The 12049-nt window shown below is 48.5% G+C and overlaps 2 protein-coding genes across 3 annotated transcripts in view; one reads left to right on the forward strand and one right to left on the reverse strand.

Moving 5' to 3' along the window:
- PEX11G (peroxisomal biogenesis factor 11 gamma) overlaps positions 1-12049 on the reverse strand; it is a 507211-nt gene that overhangs the window by 85016 nt on the left and 410146 nt on the right. The window lies entirely within an intron of this gene.
- Positions 7146-12049, forward strand: part of LOC146772323 (arrestin domain-containing protein 2-like) — an 89620-nt gene continuing 84716 nt past the window's right edge. The window contains exon 1 of the mRNA XM_085639276.1: positions 7146-8297. Coding sequence (XP_085495402.1) covers positions 8039-8297 — 259 coding nt within the window. The 5' untranslated portion in view covers positions 7146-8038. The remainder of the gene's footprint in view (positions 8298-12049) is intronic.

Here is a 12049-nt window from a genome sequence, read left to right on the forward strand (position 1 = left end):
TGGGAGGGAAGTTTCCCGTAAATTACCAAAGATATGCTAATATTTGTAATTGGAGACTTTAAGAGGCGCCGGTGGTGTGTGCAGGCTGGAGTGATTGGGAGGCGGAGCGAGCAGGCGTTGGCGGTTAACGCTTGGAATGTGTGTCCTTCTGTATCTTGTGCACTTTTGAGCACTTCGTTGTGCAACTGGGGCACCCCCTCGGGGGAGTGGGGGGGAGGGGGGGTTGCAAAGGACATCGAGGAACAGACCAGGGGTAGCAGTGCTGTGAAATGCCCGTCATCTAAAGGCATATGAATACTCATGAGATTCCTGTTGTGACGTCACTTCCGGTGACAGCGTCCCCCCACTTCTTTTCATGCGATTCCTGTTGTGACGTCACTTCCGGTGACAGCGTCCCCCCACTTATTTTCATGAGATTCCTGTTGTGACGTCACTTCCGGTGACAGCGTCCCCCCACTTCTTTTTTTAGGACTTGTGCCCTGAATAAGAACACTCACTAATCTAAATCATAATAGTAAACTACAATTGTCACAAATTACAACCCTCATTTGTGAGCTTGTGTCACACACTTCTTCCTCCAGCTCACCGCCGGGTGCTGTGTCCAATGAAAAGACAAAGGTATGTAGCCTGTCACTCACACACAACACTCGAGCACTTCCTACACAATGTACTACAAATACAACTCTCTTCCAACCCAAAAATGGAACCAATGTGTAGCATGCCATCCAATCAGAGAATAAGCTTTAGTGCCCACTGTGGGGTTTAAACCAATGCACGAATGAGTCAAGGTAAATCTGTGAGCAGAAATGGAGCTCTCGGTTACTCAAGTGGGAGATCTGAACTCATGGTGCACAGGTAGATAAGAGCTGGTATGCCAATGCATTGTTGGGGTGAAGAGAGAATGTTTTTATGAATATTTTATAAAGTGCTGTGCACCTCCTTCCAGTTACTTCAGAGCACTTAAAAGAATGTTCAATTCATATTACAGAAGGAGAGGGAGTTCAGTCCTGGCAGCCGCTCAGTGCTGCACTATCACATAGTCTAGCATGCTAGTAACACAGAGTGTAAACATCACCATTACACTATCATCGAGTGTGCGTTTCATTCAAAATAGCTTCGTGTAGCAATAATATTGCAAAATCATATAGTGCAAACATCTCCATTACAGCATCCCTTAGTGCAGATTTCTTTAACAATATCACAGTGTAAACTTCAGTGTTACAGCAACACATAGTGTAGCGTTGTTGTTGTTAAATCATAAAGTGTCAATATCACCACTCACTACTTCTAGTGCTTTGGCGAACACCAAGCCCCCCAAGCCCCCCTTTGACTCTCTCCTTCGTTCTCAATCTTGTCCCCTCTCTCCCTGTCCCACTTTCCCTCAGCCCTGTCCATCACTCACAGTGCTTTGAGGCAGCCCTTGAGTGGGATAAAGCACTATTCAAGTCACCAACATAATGTCACCCAGTGTGAAAGGAACACATGTGAGTATCACTGTCACACAACACACAATGTGCTTGTCAGTATTATGCTTCCCACACTGTCACTTTTGCACCACCAAGGAATATGTGTGTCAGTGCTGAACAATCACACAACGACAGGTCCACTGTTGCGTAAACTCCATCCCTTCAGACCTCTCCCTGCACAGTTCGCCCACCACAGTATCTCTTGTAGTGTTCTCCGCGCCTGCTGTGGGGGTGGAGCCTGGAGTGTTTACGCACGCACACCTGGCGTGAGTTTCCATGGTGAGCCCTGATTGTTTACTGGACACCAGTGCACTGGGTCCATTACTGGATGTGCACGCAGGTACATGTGGCGCACAAACACCATCTGTTGCAGGTAGGGCGCGGGGAGCGGCTTCCGGTAGGAGCGCTCCTCTGGGGCACCAGCTCCCTTCCAGGAACTGTCCCCAGCTGTGACTGGAACTGGGTCACCGTGGGCGTCTGCTTGTCCTACCCCATCCTTCCCTCATCCAACTATCAGGGCAAAGCGGTTCATTTTATTAATTCAATTCAATAATGCTGTTATATAAGAAAGCAATCGAAAGCATCAGAAACATGGCGTGCACCTTGAATATCGACCGCAGAAAATTGATGGAACACGATATCATGGACAAGTTACTGAAAAACAATATCAACAGGGAAATCTAGATTTTCTATACCTAACTCTACAGATATGTACCTAAATGGTATATATATCTTTGGGGTACGTAGATGTGGAGTTAGGGATAATAACATCTTCAGGGTACGTAGACGTGGAGTTAGGGATAATAGTATGTTCAGGGTACGTAGACGTGGAGTTAAGGTATAAAAACATCTTCGGGGAACTTAGACGTGGAGTTAGGAATAACAACATCTTCAGGGTACGTAGACTTGGAGTTAGGGATAATATCTTCAGGGTTCGTAGATGTGGAGTTAGGGATAATAACATCTTCAGGGTACGTAGACGTGGAGTTAGGGATGATAACATCTACGGGGTACGTAGAGTTAGGGATAATAACATCTTCAGGGTACGTAGACGTGGAGTTAGGTATAATAGCAATTCAGGGTACGTAGACGTGGAGATAGGAATAATAGCATCTTCAGGGTAGGTAGACGTGGAGTTAGGTATAATAGCATCTTCAGGGTACGTAGACGTGGAGATAGGAATAATAGCATCTTCAGGGTAGGTAGACGTGGAGTTAGGAATAATTACATCTTCAGGGTACGTGGAGTTAGGGATAACAACATCTTCAGGGAACTTAGACGTGGAGTTAGGGATAATAACTTCAGGGTAGATAGATGTGGAGTTAGGGATAATAACATCTTTAGGGTACATAGACGTGGAGTTAGGGATAATTACATCTTCAGGGTACGTGGAGTTAGGGATAACAACATCTTCAGGGTAGGGGTATGTGGAGTTAGGGATAATAACATCTTTAGGGTACGTAGACGTGGAGTTAGGGATAATAGCATCTTCAGGGTACGTAGACGTGGAGTTAGGGAGAATAACATCTTCAGGGTATGTAGACTTGGAGTTACGGATAATAACATCTTCAGGGTATGTAGACGTGGAGTTAGGGATAATAACATCCTCAGGGTACGTAGACGTGGAGTTAGGGATAGTAAATCTATCCTTCCCTATATGCACTTACCTTTCAATATTTTGCCCTCAATATTCTTGTACCTCGATATTCTGGGGGTCAAAACTCACTAGTGCACTGCAGAAAGACAGTTTGAATGTAAGAATGTGAGTGGTGGTAAATGAATACACGCCACTCAAGACCACTTTATATCATATATTCACGACTGAGGCCTGGAGTGAAAATGGTGATTCACAATGGCATTCAGCCGTGCTGTGGTGGCATTTTGTTGTGATGGGTGAATGAAAGGAAGCTGTGATGTCAGAGGCAGGGCACAGGTGGGGTTGGACACGGGTGTACGGAGTCCCCCCTCTATTTTTAGAGAGGTGACTCTTTTCCCGTTACCCGAAGCTGGAGAAGGCTGAGGGGGGGAGGGGGGGGGGGAGGTCTCCCTGTGCCCCAGCCCTGCAGCTGCTCGCATTTGGAAACACTGTCCGCTTGTAACCCTGCACTAAGGCTGTTTTCATCCCCCCCCCCCCCCCCCCCCCCACCGGCCTGCCCCCTCCCCGTCCCGCTGGTAGCACACTCTTTATGCGTGAGATAGGCCCAGTGGAGCTTGTTTGAGTCCCTCTCTGAGAAGTAACAGAGAACCTCACAGCGTCAACACTTCCACCACCTATCGAGCGGCAGATGTGCAGCGCTTTGAAGCCGGCTGAAGGCACCAGTTAAAACAAACATCCACTCACAGCAGGTTTGACAGCTCAAAAACCATACACCCGGGCATCGTGTTTACTCTCTAAACATGTGTAATAACAACTCCATGTCTCTTTCCGCTATTTCTGAGCTCAATTACGCACTGATGTAGGAAACCTGCGCGTGGTTTACGAAGATATAAACCAAACCAAACATGTTCTTTTCATATTTCCCTAAGTCTGCGCGTGGTGGTTGTGTTTGTACAAGAGTCCGGTTCAATTTCCAGTGGTGAATATTAAAGGGTTCAGCACAGCATTACTTGCTGTGACGTCACTGCCTGTGACGGTATGGTCAAATATGGTGGTTAGTGCCCACACTATCTTCCCCAGGACTTGCACCCCAGTCACAGGGTTATAAATGGATGGGGTCAGAGGTGACACGGACAGGGGTCGGATTCAAGGCCAGTGGGATCACGTGACAGGATCTAGCCCGAGTGGCCATATTTACAGCCCTGAATCTGGATTCTATCAAACTCCCACAGGCGAGGCAATTCAGACTATTGCAGGCCCCCAAAGCTTTAAGAGTGGCCTGGGTGGCAGGTGTTACTAATTTGTAATATATATTAAATGATTAAACAAATGTTGTTGTGCTCATTTGAAATTACACACACAGCGCCACCATGTGGTGGACTGTCACAAGTGCAGGTGTTGACGAGTGAGTGCAGCTGCGAGCACCGGATACCACCGGCTCAAATTAATCCTGCTCTCGGAAGGCAGTTGGAGATGCCTTTGGTGAGGTCACAAGATGTGTCAGCACAGCTAGACTCGCTCCTTGCTCCTCCACACTCAGCAGGCCTTGAGAACTCCTGCCCACGAGTTGACCAGGAGATAAAGAAATATGAAAACATCACATGATCTATAAAAAATGGCAACAGTTTCCAAGCAAGAAGTCTGTGATGATTTTCAGAGGAACAAAGGGAGAAAGGCACAGCGCTTTGCTGCTCTGAAAGCAACATTCTGTCTTCAAAAGAAACAAAAACAGGGCTGATCTTTGCACATGCAATGTAGTGTGGCACATGTGTGCAGGCCACAGGATGGCTCAAGAGGGCAACTCTTGGTGATCTGCAGGGCCGGAGGCTGGGTCCTGGCAAGACCTACTCAGCCTTTCATCCTTCTCAGATTGGTAGGTAGAGTGCCAATAATTCAATTACAGTAACCCTTGTAATTTACAGCGCTTAGAAACTGCAGAATTGCACAGATAATCTACCCAAACATGGTAAGACTGGAGCAGAAAACACGCCCTGGCACCAAATGAAAAGTGGCCTCTATTAGCGAATCAGATAGCTATGTAAGTGGCCCATATTTTCAAATCAGGGCATTTTTACACTAATAAAGACAAGCTATATCGCTCTTTTGCAAGGTATGGGAGACGGCGTGGATTTGAGCTCTCTGCAGGCATTGTTTGTGGTAGAATCGGGGAAATCAACAGTAAAAACTGGCCATAAAACAGGGGCATAAACCAGCGGTCGAAGTGCTTTAAAAATGTGTGGGAACTGTGTTGCTGCACGCAATGGGGCGGGGTTAGTGAGTGTGGGGGCGTGGTCAAAGGCGCAACTAAAAAAAGATAAGATTCTGTAACTTTTTCTGTCTTTCACCTTCACGTAACTACATGTAAAGTAACGCAGAGCTTAAATTAAAATTAAATGCAAGTTATGTTAATCGGTGGGAAATACACCAGTGTCATTATGAAACCTCTATCAGTTAATGCGCTGCACCAGAGGGCCGCAGAATCAAACCCTGGTTGGTGTAGTTCAGATTAGTGATGTGTGTATGTTTAGTGCTACAATGTCCCAATTTGTGACGGACAGCACTGTGAACATGTAAGTTATTATGTTAAACTTGCATTACACACAGTTGAGGCTAGGCTGCTACAAAAGGCTTTCAAAATATAGATTTTAGTAATACCCAGGCTGTATATAGTGTAAACATTTTTTAGTACTGTTTTTTAAAAGCACACATTCCCAGCTTAGCTGGCTGCTCCCTTACAATACCTCGTCGGAAGAATACATCTGTGTCATCAGGAAACACTTTCTTTTTTATGACTGTCTTTTAAAAGCACACACTTCACAGCTTGCCTTACAAAACCACTCAAAGAGAATACATCTGTGTCATCAGAAAGCTTCAAGGAATTCCGTCAATTAAAGCCAGTCCTGCTTCCAAGAACCCATACCATTTGCAAATTAACCAGTTGTGCACATTTGCATTTCTTTCAGGCAGCAGCACCCTGGCAGGAAGGCTTGTTTAGCTGTCTGCCCCTCCCTCGGTTTCACAGCCAGGAGACTCCCTGCCTTCCAGTTCACCTGAAGCATTTCAACTCTTGGAATTAACCTTCCTGGGGCAGTTATCTTTTCACAAATAGTAGGGCAACTCTTTCTCAAATTAAAGAGGTAGGGGCAGGTTGCGCCCCTCAGATCCCCTCCACTTCGACCACTGACATAAACACCCAAAAAACCCAGCCCATCCACTGATCTGTCAGACCAGCCACTCTTGCACTGCCAGATTGCAATACTGCCCAATCCACCCCTGTACCCAACCCAATCATACACATTTCATCGACTCCAGAACAATGAATCTTCGAATCAGCCCTGCAAAGTGTTTAACATTATGGCTTCAGGTTGCACCAGGATTGCCTAAAAATGCTGAAACCCACGAAGTTGTCATTAACATTAAAACAAAATCTACAGACAACACAAACATATGCCTTACTGCTTACTGATAGTTGCAGCAGGTACATAACCCTCTGAGCTACTAACTGTAGGAAGTGAAAGTTGCAGAAGTGTCTCTTAACAGCGCTGAAACCCACGGGGCTAAATTTCTCGAATTCGAACATGCGATCCACTGGGGACATGCACTGCTCCGCAGCAGGCACATGAACAGTGTGAGCTGTCTCACGAGGAGGCCGGTAACTAACGCCAGCCTGAAAAGTGACTGTCTCTGCCTTCGGTATTTCTGCCCCAGCCCTACCGGACTTTTAGTGACAAGGGTCTGGTCAACAAAGGCTGCCCAGTATGAAAGGCCCGCCATAGGCCTGTCACCAGCCTTATCTGTGGTCTAAAAGTAGCAGGTAATTAAACACAACGCTTTCGGGCATGCGAAGGTGTTACTTCGTTTAAATGAATTATTTATTCTGTGCAGACTTGTTAAAAGGGCACTGAGTTCAGAACTCTCGCTCCCAGGCCTTCCTTCGCCCTGCAGCCCACGGCGCACTCCCGGCGCGCCCCCATCACAGGGTGGGTGTGTGCTCTGCGCAGACGCCCATTGGTCGCCCGCTGCTGTCAGTTACAGGCGCTCAGTGGGTTGGGCTGATAAGCAGAGACGAGCAGAGTACAGATGGTCACAACCCGAAGGCACCGCCCAGAAGGAGTCGTCCACTCCCTGCATCTTTCAAACCCGGCCGGGGAGGGGCTGCAGAGAGCTCCGGCCGGTGGGCACCCCTCGGGCTGCGGGGGTCTGGGGTGCAAGCAGCCTGTTAACAGACCGGGCTCGGCTGCCTGGCAGAGGGAGGGAGGCTGCCAGCCTCACGGGGTGTGTCTGTGCCAGTCCTCCTCTGCCAAGGGGGCACCACGCCCAGATCTGACACGTCCCCTCCCAGGCCCGGAGGGAAGACGTGACATTGGGGTGAGATCCGGCCCCGCTGCGTGAGTGACGACAGCTGCATCGTACTACGAATACAACGGCGCATCACTGCATCGACGGCCAGATGCATTAACCAGCAATAACTGCCCGCTGCATCATCGACCCAGGCTGATTCAATCCACGGCTACATCGACCTATAGTTGAATTTACCAACAGTTGTATCGACCAGTGTTGCATCGTCCTAAAGTTGCATCGTCCCACAGCCGCACCGACCCGCAGCTGCACCGACCCGCAGCTACAGATTTCGGCCGGTGGATATCGGACTTTAGAACTGTTCTTAAAGTTGGAAAGTAGAAGGGTTTGCATTGACACTGTTTTTGTGGCCTGGTTTCTAAAGAGAGTGTCTTCCCATTCCTGCCACTCGTGAAGAGTAGGAGGTAAAGGCACCAATTTGCACCGGTTAAGGTCGTTTGCCCAGGATCACACAATTTGACCATATAGATAAACTGGATGATAGCTCCCCAACCAGGCCACATTTCACCCCAAACGACAGCTCCACCCCAGGTGACTTCTCCACCCCGGGCCACATCCCACCCAAGGGATCTTCTCCGTCCCATCCATCTCTCCCACCGGGACCCCCCATGCAGACATGCAGTTCCACAAGGTGCGCAGTTTCTCGGTGGAGCTGGAGGGCAGCGTCCACGGGCTCTACCGCAGCGGAGAGGCGCTGTGCGGGCAGGTGGTGGTGGAGCTGAGCCGGCAGATGAAGGTGCGGGCCCTGGAGGTGTGCGCCCGGGGGGTGGCCACCGTGCACTGGCTGGAGAGCCGCAGCGTGGGCATGAACACGGTGTACAGCGACTACACCTCGTTCGAGAGCTACCTGCGGCGGAGGCAGCATCTCATCCGAGGTGAGTGGGGGCGATAAACTCCCCTCTGGTGTCTAATCCATGTGTGACCCCTTCCTGTTAACCTGGTGCGCTCTCGCGCGGCCTGGAAACTCTGCAGATATTTATGACAAAAAACTCACCCGGTGTGAACGTGACTTAAGGAAGAGTAAAGAAGGCTTTTGCTAGGATAGGTTGTGGGCAACAGTCACTTTTTTAACATTTAAAGATATACTTGTTGTAAAAAATAATTTAAGGGTCCTGCATGATGACTCGGTGGAGCTCGTGGTCTCAAAATCACTGATGTGCCTAACCGCTGGGCGGGGGCAGGGGGGCTTTCTTTGCACGCAGCAGCCAGCTGAGACGCGTGCACCTCGTTTTCACATTTACTCACTGCACTTACAGTACATTGCAATTTTTTTTTTATGACACCCCACGTGCCAGCGTGTCCCCGTCTCGAGTCTCGGCTGCCACACGGCACGACAAGGGCGACCTTCGCGAGGTCGTGTATTCAGCATGCACCAGAGGCGCAACTAGAGCCAAATTTCGTGGGAGGCTAAGAAAAAATTTCGGGGGGGGGGGGGGCTGAATCTTTAAGCAATAGGCAGAGTGGAGCTGCAGGGGCTCTTAGAAGGGGTGAAACAACAGCGAGGCCTCATTAACATGCAAATTGTGAAGTGCTCGGGCGCGGCTGTATGGGTGCCCGGGAAGCTGTGTCGGACCAGGCTGCCACACACGAGGAGGAGGGGGGGGGGGGGGGCTGAAGCCGTTTGAGTCCAAAGGGTGTTGCGCGCCTGGCCTGCACTGCTAAGCATGCTGGGACATTAGAGAAATTAAACTCCCAGCCCCTGCGTGCTGAGTGATGCTGGCTAAAGACTCTGCCAGGTCACCCTTCTGACATGCGGCCAGTTGTGTGACATGTGAGAGAGGCACGCGCGGGGCCACATGTGCACTACTGTGTGGATTTGTAACTTTTGAAACCCACCCACCTACTATTGCAGACAGTGGGGCCCATTTAAGCCAACGTCACTGCACTATCACTGGTCTCCTGTGGTGAGATATAGGCCTGGGCGGAGTTTGCGGAGTTCCCCAAGCGGTGGAGTGCGTTACTCCATGCAGCTCGCCCTGATTTTTAGCGCTAGGTGTTTGTCCTGCGCTGTAAAATCAGTGCAAACGGCACCACGCGCATCTTCATAGGTCGCTGCTTTTATCTGCGGCTCAAGTATATGTTCTACTAGAGTGTCAGCTTCCTCAACACCAACGGAAGGTGGTCTGGAGTAAGATTTTCCTCGCTCGCATTCGCCAACTTAATGTTGGCGAATGCGAGCGAGGAAAAACAGTGTTCTACATAGTTTTTCCGAACTCCGCGCGCTGTGCGAAGTGGGAAAAACTCCGCGAGCGGAGCGGAATTTCACGCCCGGGTCTAGTCATAAACTATAGTGCAAGTGGTTAAATCCGTGCAATGAGGTAGCATCTCACTGCTCACAAGTATCGTGGGCCCACCACCAGCCACTAACGTGAACACAATATGCCTCACACTAGTGTGGTGAAAATCCTCACACTACAGACAAAATGACACTTTGGTGTTCTGCCCCATTCTGACTCCTTTTGCCCATAGGGGACCACTGGAAAAAAGTTCTGTGTGCACACATGACACTCTAGCGCCAAGAGGCTAAGCAATTGGCAATCTTTGTGCAGAGCAAAACACGTGCAACGCAACAGTGTAGCACAAAACGCAGCAGGACAGGGCTCCAGGAAATAAGCGAGGAAGCCCCTTTTGGAAGATTCAGTCCGATAGCAAGTAGAACTGGACATGTCATGGCAGGAATGCCAGACGTTTTTGCGGGGCCTTGGTCACCAATTCCTGGCAGGGCGCACATCGCACAAGCACCTGTATCTAATTAAAAGAGTACCCTTCAGAGAAATAAAAACACAGCAGTTCCACCATTAGTCACCATCTATTGGTAGAGCCCTGATAGCCGGCTCATCATACAGAAACAGGGCTGGCCTGCTTCATACTTTGTAAACACATTTTGTAGTGTGATCATTGGGTGCTGAGAAAGGGAGGGGCTTGGGGTTTATTCCCCACTCTGCCCCAGTCGGAGCCGGTGCAGGTAAGCGCAGAGGGGTGGTGGAGCCGGGGGGGGAGGAGAGTCAACAGACGTTGGAATAGGTTTTATTTATTTAGTTTCACCTATTCCGCCGTCTGTCAACATCCTCCCCCTCCCACCCTGCCTTGCCCTACCGCGCTTACCTGCGCCAGCCGCCGCTGCCATGGTGACCGCCCTGTGTGATAGATGATGCCCCAGCTGACTAACAGAGAGGCCAGCTCTCAATCCATCACGATCAATCAATTTCTGTTTGCAACATAACGTTTTAAATAGCGTTCATACCACTCTAATGAAGTTTCTAAGCACTATAAATAAAAGCAATCTTATGACTTGGGTGCCAGTGTCGGGTGGCGAGGTGGTGCTTAACACCCAGGGTTCGTCACTGGATTAGCTCATAGGACACCAGAACATACGGTTGCCCAGATTTCTCCTTTGCATTCTGGGACATGTAGTCCTCTTTATTCCATGATTACACCCATTGTTATCTTGCCTTCTGCTCCTCACTGCACAACACATGACGTCACGCTCTCTGGCTACTATGGGCTGAGAGAGCAGAGTGCATAATACTGCACTCGTCTTAAGGAGAATTGTAAGGAAAATGTGTCTTTACAGATTATACAAGCAAGCTTAGAATGTAACCCTCAGATCGGGAGGGTTTAGGAGATTACTCTGTCATTAGGATAAACTTTTCCAGTCCAGGGTCTTATCATAACAAGCATTGGCATAGCCAATAGGTCTCGCTTTTGGGACCTTATAAGTGTTTAGCCATGCAACAGTTGATGTTGTTGCACCGAGGATATTGTGCTGCACAACTAAATACTTATAAGGTCCCAAAAGCGAGACCTATTGGCGTTGCCAATGCTTGTATAAAGTAGGTACGTATAATCCAAATATGCTGCACTTGTTTAAGACAAACGCCATTCTGATATGACCACACATCTAACATGCATCAAAGCACAGGTCTTTCATTGGTTTTAATGTGAGCTCAACCCATTGGTCAGGGTCAAAGCAAGTGTAATATAGATTATAACCCTAAATGGTTCTGGTAGTCCGCGTTTGACAGATGTCAGCCGAGCAACCATACACAAAATAAAAACATTGCACGTAATGCGGGAAAACAAAAAAAGAGAGTAAAAGCTCAAGGCTAATAAACACTGATCGATGCACGAGAGACAGTTTTGAAAAATATCCTTACCCTCGCAATAATATCTTTATAAATATTTAAACCGTCTTTACACATTAAACCCAATATTATCAAGTGAGCTGCCTTTTATAACTACTTGCAAAGGTGATGTTGAGCCGACATCTTAAAATATCAAACGGTTTTGGCTTTTAGAATCTGTTACCGACTGGCTGCTTCATATAATCATATTTTAAAATGTTCGGGGCAAGATTTTATGAACCAGGAATTTTTCAGAGTGCGGTTCTCGAGTAAAAAATGACTGTACTGTCCTAACATGGCAACGAGTGTGCCCCTATCCTTTGGAAGGGAGACTTCCGGTTCACCACGTGATACAATGGTCCATTTCTATTTTGTTGCGCCTGAGATGACGTCCGCAAGTGGGAAGTTTTGTTTTGCCTCTCGGATTGACTGTACAGGAAAGCACGCCAATCTTCGAACGTATGACCCCCAGAGTGGGGACGCCCAGTGGGAGAGCGAGTGGT

The sequence above is a fragment of the Triturus cristatus genome, chromosome 12, assembly GCF_964204655.1.
Source record: "Triturus cristatus chromosome 12, aTriCri1.1, whole genome shotgun sequence".
NCBI classification, from domain to species: Eukaryota; Metazoa; Chordata; class Amphibia; order Caudata; family Salamandridae; genus Triturus; species Triturus cristatus.